The 18,281-nt window shown below is 41.6% G+C and overlaps 1 protein-coding gene across 4 annotated transcripts in view; it reads left to right on the top strand.

Moving 5' to 3' along the window:
• The first annotated feature begins 2,481 nt into the window (after nucleotides 1-2,481).
• tmem94 (transmembrane protein 94) overlaps nucleotides 2,482-18,281 on the top strand; it is a 77,841-nt gene continuing 62,041 nt past the window's right edge. For 3 of the 4 annotated variants that reach the window (XM_019875713.1, XM_019875712.1, XM_019875711.1), the window contains exons 1-5: nucleotides 2,484-2,706; nucleotides 4,757-4,913; nucleotides 9,075-9,194; nucleotides 11,111-11,238; nucleotides 15,120-15,256. In XM_019875713.1, coding sequence (XP_019731272.1) covers nucleotides 4,890-4,913; nucleotides 9,075-9,194; nucleotides 11,111-11,238; nucleotides 15,120-15,256 — 409 coding nt within the window. In that variant the 5' untranslated portion in view covers nucleotides 2,484-2,706; nucleotides 4,757-4,889. Of the gene's footprint in view, nucleotides 2,707-4,756; nucleotides 4,914-9,074; nucleotides 9,195-11,110; nucleotides 11,239-15,119; nucleotides 15,257-18,281 lie in introns of all 4 variants that reach the window. The other variant, XM_019875714.1, reaches the window with a different exon arrangement.

The raw sequence follows: 18,281 nt of genomic DNA, 5'->3' as shown, positions 1-18,281 counted from the left end.
GTTCGTTTTTGGGACCAAAAAAAATTTCTCGGAAAAAAAAAAAAAAAAAAAAAAAAAAAAAAAAAAACTAGAGTAAATCTTTTTTTCCAGCAACGATCGTAGTTTGACCATTGCCGCCATTGTTATTTTGATCTCGCGTGATGAGATTTTAGTTCTCATGAGATGAGATTGGCGAGATCGGCCTTCACCTCTCGGGAAGCAGACGATTGCCAAGTTGTGTAACGTTAAAACAAGTGTTGCGAACAAGTGTTACGAAAGTTTATTGTGGAGATATCACAGAGGAAGCAGCTAAAGTTGGATAGTTTTTTACGATGATAAATTGACTTTGAGAAAGCCTTGCATCATTGGAAGCAGAGTAAAGAGAAGAGAATTTATGAACTCAAAGACTGAACCATGGGATGAAGTAAGAACCTATTTCTCAGCAAATCTTGTATGCCTGAAATATTTCAATTTTTGCAGCCTTTGTTCATAAGAAATAAACCTATTATCAATGTACAGTATATTGTTGTTGTTTGTGTTTTTATCATATGCAATTAAATAAATAGACCATTTCAGAATTCGAAATTTGGGACTCTCTAAATCCGTAATGGGACTCATACTTTTCTGATCAGCGAGTCCCTGGGACTCGCAGGGCTCAGACTGTAAAATTATCACTGCTGATGCTCTACTGTAAATGCATAATGGGACTCATACTTTTCTGATCAACTCGCAGGGCTCAACTGTAAAATTATCACTGCTGATGTTCTATTTGCAGCGATGGCTGTTTGAAAGTGCTCTTTAAATACAGTTGAGTTGAGTTGAGTATTTTATTTTTATTTTGTAATTATTTGGAGATTTACAAAAACAAAACAGTGATACTCCCCCTGGTGGTCGAAACTAAAGCTTACAGGTAGGACTTTTACTCGCCTCAAATACAGCAGAAAGTAAATGGCGAAGACTGCATCTGTCCAAGTCAGCTGAAAAACAATAAAATACTTTATAATGCCACTTTTTCTTTTATCTTTTGATCTGCCTCAAAAAATGTCATGAATTTAAAATGAAAAGAGGGGTTTTCTCAGTAATTTTTACTGCATCTGTCCAAGTCAGCTGAAAAACAATAAAATGCTTTATAATGCCACTTTTTATTTGATCTTTTGATCTGCCTCAAAAAATCTCATGAATTTAAAATGAAAAGAGGGGTTTTCGAAGAGATTAAAAATATAGAATAATTAGATCAATTAATTACAGACCATAATTAATTAATCTAAAAAAAATCGCTTGATAGCACTATGCCTAATTGCATGTATTTGTACTGTTGTGTGCCGGTCTGACCATGCACAGGTTTTCCAGCTGTTCTGCTTTGTTTGTTCTGGCGAACACCTTCCATGGCCCCGTCCAACTTGGTGTGTTCCACTTTCTGCTGAGGACCCTCAAGTAGATGGAAGGTCGTGGCACATCTGGTTCGGCAACAGTTGGAGAAACACCTTCTGCAACCTTGAGAGACAAAGTTTTCACTGGTGCATGTAACTGGTCCCAGTATGGTTTATAGTCCTTGGGGTGGATAACTGGGGCCGAAATTTGTAGTGTTAATTGTGGCGGCATCAACATTTAACAGTATGGTTTATAGTCCTTGGGGTGGTTCACTGGGGCCGAAATTTGTAGTGTTAATTGTGGTGGCATCATTTGCCTGCCTGTCAGTAGTGTCAATGGAGTGTACCCCATGTTGCAGTTTATGGTTTGTCTTGACATCCAGCCAATTAAGACGTCAGTAGTGTCAATGGAGTGTACCCCATGTTGCAGCAGTTAATGGTTTGTCTGATATACAGCAAGGCAATCGGGAGGACATCCAGCCAATTAAGACTTGTTGTTGTAGCTACAATCTTTGCTGCCTTGTCTTTGATTGTTATATTCATTCTTTCCACCCTTCCTTGTGACTGAGGGTGACAGACTGTTCCAAATGTATGTTTTAGACCCAACATTTGTTCCACCTGTTGCAGGTGTTTGTTTGCAAAATGCATCCCATTGTCTGATCTGATCGATTGTGGGAAACCATTTGCTGGGATGGAATGATTCGCCGGCACTTTGATGACGGGGGTGGAGTCGTCCCGGGCTGCTGGGTGGACTGAACATCCCATTGTCTGATCTGATCGATTGTGGGAAACCATTTGCTGGGATGGAATGATTCGCCGCACTTTGATGACGGGGTGGAGTCGTCCCGGGCTGCTGGGTAGACTGTTCCTTTGGCAATCCTGGGAAGGAGTCCATCATCACCAATCAGTCCATCTTACCTTGAACTCGATCGATCATGTCTGTGAATTCAATGATTATTTCTTCCCCCGGAAATGATGCAGGTTTTGATTGTGGCTGATTTTACGCAAGGGTAGGTTTAATTGCATTGGCCTGACAGATGTGGCAATCTTCCACAATCTCTCTCTCTCTCTCTCTCTCTCTCTCTCTCTCTCTCTCTCTCTCTCGTGAAAGTGGTGCGCCATGTTTGATGACGTCTTCAAGCAGCGGCGCAAGTCGATGACGTTGACGCACTGTCCCAATCCTGCATCTTTCAGGTGCTTCGAACCTGCGCTCTCAATCACCACCTGCACTTCTACTTGATGTACACTTTAATCAAGACCGGAGACTGTTGCCTCGGTATTTGGACGGGGCCCAATACTTGCATTAGTCCGTAGAGTACTGTGATTGGGCTGAAGAAGAAGAAAAAGAAGAAGAAAGGTATGCAACATGGCGCACCAAACAGTGCTGCTGTACACATAGATAGCGATGTGGTACCCTAGCTGATGACATCTTTGCCTGACAATAATGGCTTGTTATAAGATATCCGAACAAGGTGAATGCAGTTGTCGACGGCTAAGTTCAAGGACGGTGCTATTGCCATTATTGTGCCGACTGCCACCGCGTCTTGTTCCGGTCGACCACTACACGACACCACATAGCTTCGAATCGTGTCGTCACGCCGTATTGTATCTCTCTATCATGAACATAAAATACCAGTTTGGAGGCCAGAGAGATCGAAATACTGTATGATGGGAGCGACGCATCAAAATTTGCATGTATCCTTTCTTTTGCCACAAAGGAGGAAATGCTTAATAATTCCTCTGCACATACTCTCGAAAATCCCAAATTTCACGCATATAATTGTCGCGTTCTGAAGACATCTGCAAACTTATTTTTCGTCGGAGTGGTAGCACCACTTACTGGCTACATGAAATCCGTGTTTTATGATTTGAGTTTTTCTTTCCTTGTGTTTTTTTTTTCTCTTCCGGATCTACTTTGTAATTGCTCGGAAGAGTGTTAAGCCTTCATGATTTGAAAAGATGAAATTTGTGAGTTGTTGCCGAACGCTATTGCTGTGGCGACGTGCTGTTTGTCAAGACAACACAAATGTATTTTTTTTTTTATATTTGATGTTGCATTGATGACAAAAGCTGCTGTAACTTGACTCGTGTGATCGTATCTTGTCAATATTTGATTCATTTGCTGAGTCTCGGGCTGAAGACATGGAGCAAGTCATTTATATCGTCGTGGCAGCGCCGCCTACTGGCTGAAGGCAATAAATATTTCGCTCCTTTTTCATCCCAACGAGTTGACCAGATTTATCTCATATTTACTTGGAAGAGTTTCGAGGCCTTCATGATGTGGGAACACGAAGTTTGAATTTTTGCCAAACGCTGTAACCATGGCAATTTCATCAAGGAAAAAACACAGTACTTTTTATGGTCTGAACATGTACGAAAACGAATGAAGCTTTGCACATCAGGCCGAGCAACAGCATCAATATTTTAGTCGGTTCTTTTGCGATTTTGAAATAATAGCTGAACAATTTTTAGTGAAGCAGCGCTGGTTGTACCAAGCTCGACAAACTTTTGAAGGTACACGTTACCCCTTTTCCACCCATAAAACTGTGTTTATTCGGCGCCATTACTGTTCTTAGTTGGTGCTTAGCAGGTTCTTACAAAGAACGTGTTTGGTTTTTCCACCAAGCAAAGAATCAAGTCGAAGTTATATCATTCCGTCATTGTAAAGCAGGCATGTCCAGCTCCGTCCGGGCCTGGAGGGCCGCCGTCCTGTCTGTTTTCCAGCTCTCCCGGCTGCAACTCACCTGATTCAGATGATCGGCTCATCAGCCAGCTCTGAAGCAGCATTTGAATGACACTGATTATTTGAATCAGGTGTGTTGCTCCCGAGAGAGCTGGAAAACAGGCAGGAGAGCGGCCCTTGAGGACTGACTTTAGACACCCCTGTGTAAAGCGTCCAAATGTCACTGATTTGGTCGACGTTTACCCAAGAGCGCCCTGCGCTATTAATAATAATAATAATAACAATAATAATAATAACGCGCTGGAAGAATCTGCTCGGCAACTTAGCATAGCATCGATTACACATATATGTAGTAAAAATAGTCAGAGACATGTAAACACTTATATCTTTACTCATCATTTTGATTTCATTTGCAAAAACATGAAACCTGGCACACACATCACACATGGCCAATCTCTATTTTATGAATTCATTGTGTCGTTAAAAAAATGGCTTCATTGAAAAGATAAAACGTGAGGGTAACGACAAGTAGAGATAAGTAGGGGATTAATAGGAAAAAAAGTTAAAATTTATTTAAAAAGATCTGGTTGGGATTCTATCTGTATGTATGTGTGTGTGTGTGTGTGTGTGTGTGTGTGTGTGTGTGTGTGTGTGTGTGTATGTGTGTGTGTTCGTTTTTCTATAAAAGTACCTCATGTCTAATTCTTCCTTCACATTCCTAAAGCATCTGCAGGGTGAACGGAGAGCGACCTGAGAGGCCTTTGTGTCCAAATTTGGATCTGGCATGGACAGACAGTAATCTGTCAGGTGGTGTCCACCAGTGGAGAAGCAGAGCATGTGGAGTGGTCGCTGTTCCCATGGGGTCAAAGGATATGAAGCAGGTACCTGAGGTGTTTACCTGAGCTGAGCTCCTGCTTATAAAACCGTTGAAGGACCCTGGAATTTGCTGGTGATTAACTACACGAAAGGTGTCAGTTATGCAAAAGCAGCCTTGCAGACACTCTGTGTGTTAATGGTTGACAATATCACTTTTGTGTTCCGAACAGACGACATCACACTGTCTTTGATGATTGGCCCTCATTTCATGAATAAATCCGTAGAAACGCCAGCAGACAGACAGGGCAGCGCATATGCTCATAATCAACATTTAAACATTTTTATTCGGTCAGTCATCCACTGCCATGCCCAATTATTACCGTATTGGCCCGAATATAAGATGGTGTTCTTTGCATTGAAATAAGACTGAAAAAGTGGGGGTTGTCTTATATTCGGGGCCTAGACATTATACCCATTCACGACGCTAGATGGCGCCGGATATCATTGAAGCGAATGCTGAACTTGACTCTCCAGGCCAAAGTGCACCCCTGTCATGAAGAATAAGAATAAAAATAAAAATAGCGGTAGCACAAAGAAGAAAAATAAAAAATAGCGGTAAGAAAGAAAAGAGAAGAAAATAAAAGAGATAGCAGAAAATGGAGAGACGTAGCGACAATCTGGAGAAAAGTGGGTGGAAGATCGGCCAGGTTAACCGGCAGCTGAGGAGAAGTTATGATGTAACTTACATTTCAAAAACCAGAAGCCATTCATTTATGAATGTACGATTGCACTTTAGTTTTCATATTTAAATGTTCAGATATTAAGATTTGAATGAGGCAAAATAACACGCTTTTTCTCTCAAATATATTGTTATAATCATTTGTTTCAGATGTACTGTAATTATTTTCTGTATAAAAATTAATTTGTTGTTCAAAAAGTCTTTTTTCAAACTTGAGTCTTGAAAAAGAGGGTGTCGTCTTATAATCAGGGCCGTCTTATATTCGCGCCAATACGGTATATTCGTCGTGCAGTCTCGCATGTCATGGAGTGCCCGAGTTAATGGATCCTCGTAAATCAGAAACCCAGCAATGGAGTAAGTCAGTGCAGAATTCTACTTTATTCCGTTTTGAAGTGAGGTAGCAGGATGTTAGTCTGTTTTTGTGCTGCTGTGTGTTCAGTCAGTTGCTGTGTATTAATTTAGTCAACCCCAGCCATTTTCACTGTAGCAAGCCCCTCAATACCAGCCATTTTACTGGTTTTAAGACTGATTTGCAAGGCCCACAGATGTGTTGTTTTATATAAACATGTAGCACCGATGTTCTCCCCATACCTACATGAGTTTTCTCCCGATACTTCGGTTTCCTCCCACATTCCAAAAATATGCCTGGTAGGTTAATTGAACACTCGAAAGTGTGAGTGTGAATGGTTGTTTGTCTTTGTCCCTTGCGATTGGATGGCAACCAGTTCAGGGTACCCTGCCTAACACCCGAAGGCACCTTGGATAGCCTCCAGCATGCCCGCGACCCTCGTGAGGGGAAAAAAATAAAGAAGGGATGACACCCCCCAAGGTATTTTTGTATATATCGTAGATGGCAATTTTCCGCGGATCCGCGGAAATCCGCCGTTTTATTTCTTAAATTGTTCATTTTTGTGAATCGTCTAAATCCGTTGAGAAAATTTTAGGGGCGGTCAGGTACCTTATCGTCGAGTTTTCACGAGCTCTCCCGAACAGTCTCTCCGTTTTCCGTTTGTAAACAGCCCTGCGATTGGACGTGTATGAAAGCTTCAACTAATCAGATCACTGAAGGCATTATTTGTTGCGGAAGTCTTAGCTCGATTATATACGGCCCAGCGATTGGTTAACTACAAGCGCTTGGACCAATCAAATTGCATGTAACATATTGTTTTACATGATTCATGGCGGCCTGTTCGTCTCGCAAATTCATTGTTCTGGGATCGTTTTGAGCGGAATTATGAAATTTTTGACGAAAGATCAGGAGTCTTCAATCCTAGAAATTGACTCAAATGTCAAGAATAAATTCCGATGGGACTGGCTTGACAGAAAAGTCACTGTAAAGGTTAAAATTGGTTCCAAGTTCGACGAAGTTACAGAAGCTCTTGGACAATTTTTGAAGAAACCAGACCTGGCAGACAAAGATTATTGTGTGTATTGGAGTGACTTAATTAACTTTGGCTCCCGTGGATGCGTCGCACTGACAGATCATGCAACAAAAGTGAAAAAAACATGCCGACAAAATCGCCATTCGACCGAGCAATTATTCTTTGGGATCGGCATTTTTCAAACAAACTTAGTCAGCGGATACAACTAAAGACGTTACTGTATGAGGTAAGAATCAACAGCTTTTTATCACATTTACACAATACTTTGTGAATACAAGTCATGAACAAATCTTAAATATGGCAGGGAATGTGTTTACTTTTTTTAGTTTTGATTTTGAGCAGCAAATCTGGAGTTACATATGCTCACCAGGAATGCATAAGCAAAATTGCACAACTTTTCACTTGAAAGAATAGTGGCGATCTTGGGATTTTTTTCTGTTCAATTTTCAAATAGTGTGTAAATTCAATACACTTTATCTTCAGCATGTTTAGTGCCACTTTTATAAGTAACCACGCCCCCGGCCAGGCCACGCCCTGGCCAGGCCACGCCCCGGCCAGGCCACGCCCCTTCCGCTTTTTTCATCACTCGCCATTGCCATCTATGATATATGGGTACTAGCATGTTTAAAATACTTTACATATTTGCGACAGACTACAGCAGTACATGGATGTACTTCAATCTTTAATGATAAAACCTAATACAGTAATTAACATTCATCAGCATTGCCTTCTTCGAGAGATGCACAGACTTGTATTTGTGGCATCAAAGGCGGCTCTCACTTTACGCCCTGACAACTGTCAGAGATGTTCGCTCGGACAGTGGAACAAACTGTGACTCAGGAACAGATCGACTTTCACTGCCGGCAGGAGGCGCAGTTTTCTACGAAGCCACTCTGTGCAGGCTTCTTAACTGACACCTGACCTCTGCAGCCCCTGCCGGCTTTTTATTGATCGTGTTTGCAAATTACAAGTGACATATCAGAAAAAACTCCCTTCTTCTTTATATACATGTCACGCCTCTCAGCCCAGCCCACCGATATTCCACTCAGAGGCCAAAACATCTTTCGGTACAAACAATGGATACCTTGTTAATTCAGTGGGTATATTTCGCATGAATTGAGACACTGCACAAACTCAAGGACATCTTATCGTTCTGCCCACCCAAAGTTGAACCTTCCCGTTTGTACTATCGGTTAACAAGACCTCAGTTTCATTCATCTCAAGTTGGCCCTTTTTCCTGTGTGCTCTCAACACACGCGTTTGAGGTCAATCAAGCATACAAATGAAACTTTTAAACATGATAACTTTGAGTTTGTCGATACTCTATCAACGGCAAAGCCGCCGTTAGCCTCTTTCTAGCTCCTGGCCAGCTGTCCCCGCGTAGCCAATGTGTTTATGACAAGACAATTAATCGGTATTGATGAGGAGGAGGCGAAGAGAGATGTGCTGCTTTTGTTAAGACAAGCCCAATCTCTCTCTAGAGAAAGATAGATATGACACTTGAATCAGGTGTGCAGGAGGAGGGATAGCGGCTCTTGAAGACTGGATTTGGACAAGGCCACAGAAGTCATAACACTATGACCCCTGTTTACATGTAAAAATGGCCTAAAATTGGACATTAAAAAAAAAAAATCATAGCTTCACTTCCTGTTCATTTTAGCACATAGGCTGCAATGAACTTTTTTGTACATCTCCAAGTGCTTCACGTGCCTCTTAATTTTCCGATCTCTAGGTCAAACGCACTGGGATTGCAGTACAATTCAAGGTGTGGTACAGAGCCATTTCTTTTGTAATTGTGCATAACTTTTTTTTAAAAATCACCAGGACCGATGAGTGTGAAAGTCTGATTTTTCATGCACCTTTTGGCCTTGGAAAATGTGATTCACAATAATAATTAACCCACACAAACAATAGGGATCTTGCAGCGGTCACTGCTTGGGACCGAATAAAAAAAAAAAAAAACTTAATATAATATGAGCAAATTTGTTATTTCAAAAGTTTTTATCAAACTGGTAGCCATTCACACTAATCAGCAGCCAAGAAGTTGCTCTCAGCTTCAAAAAGGTTGTTGACCCCGGGTGTAAAACTCTCGTGTCGTGTTCTAGGAGGAAGATCCCGTTGCTTTGGGCTTGTTGACTCACCAAGCTTTGGGGAAACTCAGGGATCAGCTTAGCAGCCTACTGGACCAGCACCAGAAGACAACATGCAGGCGGGGCTCTGCACAGGTACATGGACATATTTATTTCAGTCATCTTCCAATTTGTTAATTTCAACTGTCGCCATAACGTTGGATGTGTGATATGATGTGTTTTGAACTTTAATTGTCATACAAGTTTCAGCGGAAGCTAACAGTTCAATATCAAGGCCCTATGAAATTAAGTTACAGTGAACCTCCTCTACAACGAAACCATGTTTGCAGCAAGAAATTTTTCACAACAGGGGGTTTTTCACTGGAGCAAATTTGATCTCAGATGTACACACACACACACACACACACACACACACACACACACACACACACACACACACACACACAAACGTATGCGATAATTCTCAAATTCACCCTGATTAGATCAGACTCTAACAGTAGCCAACCCGCGGCTCGAGAGCAGCATGCGGCTCTTTGGCTGGTTCAGTGCGGCTCCCGGGCTCTGACACAACAAGCGTCAAAAACGCCTCGGCGGTGGCGATGCCATTCAAACAAGGCGCTAACTTCACAGAACGTACTCCGTCAAACTATCATCAATCCCGTTACTTGATTGACATAGAGGGCAACCAATCAGATGACTGCATCACCGCTCGTGCAAACAACGGCGCTAAGCTAGTCAGCGAATTACCTCTGATTTTAAGGCAGGGGTGCCCAATACGCCGATCAGAATCGACCGCGAGCTAGTGAACTGGTCCCAAATCGACCGCAAGGGGTGGGAGGAAGAAATGGGTGAGAAAAAAAAAAAGATTTGTTTCTTTGTATCTTGAGCTTTCATTCATTTTCGGCCCGTTCCGGCTGTTGCTCATCGTGGTGTGCGTGCATTTGTGCGCGAGTGCACTGTTAGGCACCCGCATGCGTGTGTGCGTGCGTGTGTGTGTGTGTGTGTGTGTGCGTGTGTGTGTGCGCGCGCGCGCGCGCGGAAGGGTATGATGTGGCTCTTTGCAGTAACACAGTAAAAAAATTGGCTCTTCGTCTCTGACTGGTTGGCCACCCCTGCACTAGGGGGTATTTTTGCCCATGTAGGTTTCGTTGTAGAGGAGTTTCAATCTATCAAAAAAAAAAAAAAAACCCAACAAAACAAAACTTAAAACTCCACTTTAATGTGTCATGAGGACAGAACATTTTTTAAGAACAGCAGTTCAGTTCCTGGGTGAGTTTGACTTTGTATAATAAAGTTTCCAAAAATAATTACCCCGCCCCCCTCCAAAAAAAAATGTTAAACAATGTCGTTTTGGGTGGTGGCTTGACTTCAGTCTTTTTAAACTTAAGAGTTATTTGAGTTATGAGCTATTGCTTGGTCACTATTTTTGGTTTGTGTTGCTATTCCGTGACACTTCAGGCCTTAGTTTTAGTATCTTGACTTTTTACTTTTTTTTGGTTCCCGTTTTATTGCTGTTTATATTATGTTCAGTTGTCTTGTGCTTTATGTTTGAGTTTCATTTATCCACATTTCATCTGCAGTTGAGTTGATCCAAAATTTGTAGCCCTAGCAAACTTCAGATATTCTGCCACTCCTCTGCAGAACCTAGGTTGTGTTTTATTGTTTTTAACTTTAGAGTTGGCAGTTTGACCCACAATATCATAGAAAGTGAACTGAATTCTTGTTTTTGAAGATGACATTTGTGTCATCATACCACCATGGAAAAATATTTCAAATAAATCAGTCAAAGACATATACAGTACTCCCTCGTTTATCGTGGTTAATGGGGACCAAAACCACCCGTGATAAACGAAAATCTGCAAAGTAACGACCAATTAACATATACAGGTTAAAAAAAAAAATCTTTATATGTTTGAAAAAATCCGCGATGCACTGAAACCGCGATAAACAAACCGCGAAATAGCGAGGGATCACTGTATGTCATTCACGCCCAATCCGTAAACCTGTGAACACAGCTTAATTTTACCTGTAACCATCCCATGTTTTCACAGGAACAGTGGGTGAACAGCTTCTTCTTCCATGAAAACCGCCATTCCTGTCTCCACTGGCCAGGGGCTGCTCTCACTGTTGTGGTGGCACTTGGACTCCTGTGTTGTTATGGCAGTCAACCAAAGGGCAGGTAGTTCCCCCGTATTCGAACGCTTGTATGCCTGATCTGATTCATTTAAGTTGTGCAACTGTGCACCCTCACATCCAGTCGAGTTTGTAAATGTTTCGCCATTCATTTGTCTTTTTATGTTAGCTTTGGTTGCTCTGAGTCTCGCTTTGACCCATTGTCGTATGGCGTTACACAGGGTTAAATTTTGGGCCCGCTCCTGTTTTTTGTTGAATCTTAAGAGAACAGGATATTTCCACTCGTCTGCTGAGCAAAAAAACTATCTATCTATATAGATAGATAGATCGATAGATGGTGGTACAGTGGTTCGCGCGTCGACCTCACAGTGCAGAGATACCGGTTTCAATTCCGGCTTCGGCCTCCCTGTGTGGAGTTTGCATGTTCTCCCCGGGCCTGCGTGGGTTTTCTCCGTGTACTCCGGTTTCCTCCCACATTCCAAAAACATGCATGGCAGGTTAATGGAACACTCTAAATTGTCCCTAGCTGTGAGTGTGAGAGTGAATGGGTGTATGTTTATGTGTGTCCTGCCATTGGCTGGCAACCAGTTCAGGGTGTAACCCGCCTACTGCCCCAAGACAGCTGGGATAGACTCCAGCACGCCCCGCAACCCTTGTGAGGATAAGCGGAACGGAAAATGGATGGATGGATTTAAAATGAATACAATACAATCCATCCGGCTTTATATAGCACTTTCACAACAGCTGCGGCTGTAACAAAGCGCTTTACAAAACAGTAAACATAAAGTAAATAATAAACACAACATAAAAACACAGACGGCCATGCAATATTAACCACTTTTCCCTCATACGCTTTGTTGATTGAAGCAGTTCGAGATGAAAGAGGAGAGAATGTTGAGTGAAGTGAATGTTTAGTGTCGCACAGCGCTGCCAGGAGGAGTTTGAGGAGAGTGGATTTGATCACTTCAGGGTCACAACAACAATTGGATCTTATAAAATCTTCTTACCCCTCACATGACACAAGCAAAGATTTGCCACAATACATTATTGAAGAGCATTACCTCGATTCAAAAAAAAAATGTACTATGATTTCTTAATAATTAATCTGTCGATTTTGCCAATTAACTCTTTCAGGGACAGTTGTTACTATAGTGGACAACTTATCATGTTATCAGGTTACAGGCTATCATTATTGGTGCATGAAAGGGTTGATTGATGACTCAGATTTAAAAAAAAAATTCTTTTCATCTCTTTAAAAAAAAAAAGCATTGTTTTCAATGAACAATGAAGAAAATGCACAAACATAAATCAATTGTGATTCAGTTAAGCTTGTGGTTCGTTTTCTGAAAATCTCGTTTTGATTCAACACAAAAGTAATCTGTCTTCTTTCAAGGAATATGAAAGAAATTGGAGGATTATTATTGTTGAAGGGCTGAAATTCCAAGTAAATCAAACAGGACCTCGAAACAATTCATCAATTCTCAAAATAATCAACAAATAGGATGATAATTGATAAATTTTTGGTTCATCGTTCTTCCTCAGTGTTTCTTAACCTCGGTTCGTTGAACCACAGGGGTTCAACGGAGCCACTTCCATGGAGGTTAAGACACACCCGACTCAACATGGCAATTAGTTATGATACAACCGCTTGGCCATCACTGGCTGCATGATCACATTAAATTGGTTGTCCAATCAGTGCTGCGGGAAATTGAGTTCGCTCGGTCGTCACTGTGTGACTGTTGTGATAGTACTTCATACAATTTAAAACAACATATACTGAGGCCATGTCGTTCTATTTACTTTTTTTATGTTTTTAATAAATGTTTTTTTTAATGTCTTGAATTTGTAAAAAAAAAATTACATTTTTATTTTTCATGAATGAAGGGTTTGGTGAACATGCATATGAACTGGTTGGGTTCGGTACCTCTAACAAGGTTAAGAACCACTGTTCTACCTGTACTATTTGTATGTACTGTAGGGCAGTGGTCCCCAACCTTTTTCTCCCCATGGACCGGATTTAATGTCAGACAGTATTTTCAGGGACCGGTCTTAAAGGTGTGGCGGATAAATACAACAAAATAATATGATATGACCTGCATGAAAACTGGTATTTTCGAAACATAATAATAAACACGAATCATGACACGAGGAACGTCCGATCTAGCCGCAACACTCTTTGGTCGCTATGGTAACGTTGAAACATGCCTTCAAAATAAGATAGATCGCAAATACAAAGGGCATGAAAAATACGACTCACCATTGCCGCATATTATGCAGAGTGGGCTCAGTGTGTGGGAATCTCCCGTTGAAATAAATCCGTATTTTCAGTAGGAATCTTGACACTGTCTATTAAATGCAACCGTCTTTTTCTTGAAAGTCTTAGGCCCTTCTTCTGTCTCCTGGCTGGGCCTCTTCCCCTTCCCAAAGAAACTTTCCAAAGACGTTTCTTTTTTACTCATCTGGCTAGCTCCTGGGTCTCACTTTAGCGGTAACCTATCACGTGACCGAGAAGCGCGCCTTGACCTGCATCAAGAGTGACATACTTTAGACGGATGTAACAGAGAATATGGTAAATTTTCAAAAGAAAACATCTTTCAGCTTCCGAAATAAATAAAATGGAAGTCATCTAAGTTATTTATTCTTTCTGTGTGGCCCGGTACCAAATGACCCACAGACCGGAACCAGTCCGTGGCCCAGAGGTTGGGGACCTCTGCTGTAGGGAATAGCGACCCTGTCGTCAAATTACATTAATTGGTGTTTGCGTTGTCCAAATGGTGACCACCTTGAAGGTATCAGAATGCAATTGGATGAGCAAGTGTCTGCGTGTGATTGAATGAATGAGTCGGTCGGCGCGGACCGGTGCAGTTGAGGACGGCAATGCAGGGAGAGTCAGTGAACGAGGATGTGTTCGGTGTTTGTCCAGCGAAACAACACATTTTAGCAATTTCTGTTGCCAAAACGCGGTGCGGGTCACAGGCGCCTCAGCGAATAGGAGCGAGCTGAATGGGAAAACGGACTTCATAGTGAGAGCCTGAGCAGCAACCACTGCACTCACTCTTGTTTTTTTTTTCCTTGATTAAAAACATGTAGTGGATCCTGTTGGATTGGCACCTGCAGATTTGTGTATTTGCACTTTTTTTTCCTCCAATTTAAAAAAAAAATATAGATATATATTTTACTTTTCCCCAGTTCCCTTTGTTTTTCACAGAAAATTGGAGGTTCATCCACATTTTAAAGAAAATATAGTTTTGTAGGGTTTCAAAAGAAAAAAAAAATCTGTGGGCGAGCACGTCCTCATTTTGTTTTTGTTTGCTGTCAAGTGTAATCTCCTCTGACTGATTTCCCATGGTTGTTTAACTGGTCACTTCTAGCTCGGGATGGGTACCGATACGATTTTATTGATACGGCTACTCTTCAAGATACTGCTTATCGATGCAATCCTTTCAGGGTATTTTTCTCAATACCATTTATTTTGAAAAACACAAAAACAAATATATTAAAACTCATCTTTTTTCTTTCATTAATGTTCTTGTCTTGCGTCATTCTAACAAATTACTATTATACGGTTAAACATTATATAATCGCTAATTAAGTGTAAAAAAAAAAATCTGTAGAGCTTCAATTTACAGGACCTAAATCAATCCAAAAATTAATTTGTGTAATTAACAGAACCATAAAGTGTGGATTTTACTGAAACTGCAGTTTTTCAAATTCAATCCCGGGCCAATTTCGTACTGGGGCTCGGTACCCATCCCTACTTACTGTATAAACAGTACGTCCATGAGAACTCAGACATTGTAGTTTTGTTTGTTAAAATTCATTGCACAGACAAATCCATCCAGTCATCCATTTTCATTAGCTGTAATATGAACAACATGAATTTGATGCTTTAAGTAAGATGATCATGAAATTGTTTGACCTTTTCAGTTCTGGCAGCGAGCTGGTGAATGCAGCTGCCCTCCTCATCCTTTTGCTGTTGAATCTGATGCTGGTCAGAAGACAGGAGAGGCTCAAAAGGAGTGAAATGGTTCGGCGCCTTAAAGGCATCATCACACAGCTCAGTGGTGAGTCGGGCCTTTTCACGTCTTGATTTTTAAATTTTCAACCAGGCTTGTCTTCATGAGAGTTGTAGTTGAGCTGGAGTTTACAACAGCTAACTTCAGGTGAGAGGTGGGGTACACCCTGGCAGGCAATCACAGTAATTTCCACACCCAAATAATAATCCATCTGTCCCTCCATCCATCCATCTTCTGCTTATCGTTGGTCAGGATCAGCAACCTAACCACAGATGCCCACACTCGCCTGTCCCTTGGCTCTTCCTCTAAAGCAGGGGTCTCAAACTCAATTTACCTGGGGGCCGCTGGAGCTAAGGTCTGAGTGTCCCCCGCCTACTGCCCGAAGACAGCTGGGATAGGCTCCGGCACGCTCCGCGACCCTAGTGAGGATAAATCGGATCAGAAAATGGATGGATGGATAGATGGATAGATGGATAGCACAGGGGTGCCCATGACGTCGATCACGAGGGGTGTTGAGTAAAAAAACACAAACATTTGTGTGTCTCGGTGCATGTTAGTAATATTTTTTTTTCAAGCACACTGCACCGGAATCATCCTATCAGTCGTACTTTCACAAAAAGTATTTAAAAAATAAAATAAAATAAAGCGGGTCACCTTAAACTTAGGGTGGCAGTTAACCTGCGTCACCAGAAGTTGTTTGCGCTCAGCAGTCTGCAATTGCAGCTTGCGATCAGAGCTGTTGCGATGTAGCCTTTATTATTATTATTATTATTGTCAGGCAAAGTGTGTTTCGTGTACAATTCACAGATGGCACTCGCAAAAAAGGGCAATCTGGACGACCGAGAGAAACATTTTCAAAACGGTACGCGTGAGCTACGATAGTTAACAGGTTGCAAAAGTGTGTTGCATGCCTCCACGTCAGGTTTCCCACTTAGGCAGGCAGTGATTTCCTGTTAACAAACTCATAAACTATTGTGTCTACTTTATTTTTCAGTTTTGTTTATCTTAGGGGCCGTTATGGCTGTTGCTCATCATGGCATGCACGTGTAAGTGTGTGTATAAGTGCGTGCGTATGTACGCGCGCGCGGTAGCAGGAATCGAAAACTAGATCGCCGGTCCCAAATGTTTGGGCAACCCTGGTCGAGCAGTTTCTGAGGAAGAGCACAGTTTCTGAAGCTGCCTAGTGTTTTGAACATGTTAGTGCTCCCTATGCCAAAATTTGCAGATGTCAAAATAGTAAATTTCTATCGATGGAACTCTTCTTAAACATTGCTTCATTGCCTGACATCTGCCAATAAATTAACAACAAACAAGCCAGTACAAAACACCCAACATTTGTAAAAATGAAAGTGACCACAATTATACACGTGAAATGAAGAAATACTCGTCTCAAATAGGAAGTGTATTTAATTTCATTCGTAATTGGGAGCAAAATGATAGGAAAACATTTGATGTGTACAACAAGACAAATAGTGCAAATGCAAAAACACAGATCGGCACTTGACCATATTTTGCCGGTCTGTCCTCCGTCCGCGACCTGGGAACCCTTCCGTCATCATCCCTCCATCCTTGTTCATATCAGTATCATAATGGCAAGGAAGTGTTGATCCATTGTTCGGTGTCGTGTTGCTCTAATGATGTCAAAATGAGAACAGCATGACGAGGACAACTGTTTCAACACCAGCTCAAAATGAACCAGGATATTTATTGGTCGATTGAAGGACCAAATTCCTGTTGTGAATTTTGCTATTAAGCCCCTGTTACAGAGCAACGACTTGTGCAAAAAGTACTTCAACATTTAGCAGTTGGACATGTGCATTCAAAAGCTTGGAGGTCACATTAAATTCACCTGAAAAGGTTTTAATGCATTTTCGGCTCGTCCTGAAAATTCACAAGAAAGCCAACTAGCCCTAACTTTTTGTGAGTAGTGTATACATGATATAAATGTATATATGTATATGTATTTACAGTGGTACCTCTATTTACGAATGTCTCTTCATACAAAATTTTCAAGTTACGAAACGTCTCAACAAGAAAATATTGCCTCTTGTCACAAAAGAAATTTCAAGATACGAAAGCTAAAAATACAGTATGGGCTGCTACTTGCAGCTCTGAGTTTCCTGAGGACAACATCCTTAGAGCTGCTCCGCTATTGGCTATTACCAAGCATCATCCAGGCATCCCATTGGCTAAGAGGGATCGTATGTGTCTATGTGTGTAGATAGATAAAGAGATAGATATGTGTCTATGCAACTTCCTCGTCATTTAACCCTTGGGCCATGAGGCGTTCCAAATGTGAATCACCCAGAAAAAGTGTTCACCAGTCGAGCGATCGCTCACTATGTTGATGTTTGCCTTGGACATTTTCGAAGGCTGTTAAAAGCCGACAAAAGCAAAACGTCAAACGTCCTTGGATCAGTTCTTGACAAAATGCCAGACAAAAAACACTTCTCAGAGAGAATATGAACTAAAGAGGGCAAAAAATGATGATGATGCAATTAAAATTTAAATGACCATGATTTTTATTCTTTATTCTTTGTTTTTTATGTGATGCACAACTCTCATTTATTGTGCAATAATCTAATTGTAACATCTATTTGTTACATACTTGCATTTTTATGCTTTAGGAAACATTTATGGCTCAATTTGGAGGGGGGGGCGTGGAACGAATGAGGGCATTTACATGGAAAACGCGTCTCCTGTGTGCGCGCGCACACACACACACACGCACACACACACACCCACACACTACCCGTTCCCGTTTATGACATGGCGCATTATACTGCTGAAAGTAGCCATCAGAAGTTGGGTACATTGTGGTCATAAAGGGATGGACATGGTCAGCAACAATGCTCAGGTAGGCTTGTGGCGTTGCAACGATGCTCAATTGGTACCAAGGGGGCCAAAGAGTGCCAAGAAAACATTCCCCACACCATTACACCACCACCACCAGCCTGAACCGTTGATACAAGGCAGGATGGATCCATGCTTTCATGTTGTTGACGCCAAATTCTGACCCTACCATCCGAATGTCGCAGCAGAAATCGAGACTCATCAGACCAGGCAACGTTTT

The sequence above is a fragment of the Hippocampus comes genome, unplaced genomic scaffold, assembly GCF_001891065.2.
Source record: "Hippocampus comes isolate QL1 unplaced genomic scaffold, H_comes_QL1_v1.1 scaffold334, whole genome shotgun sequence".
Taxonomy (NCBI): Eukaryota; Metazoa; Chordata; class Actinopteri; order Syngnathiformes; family Syngnathidae; genus Hippocampus; species Hippocampus comes.
This window is presented reverse-complemented; position numbering and strand designations above follow the sequence as displayed.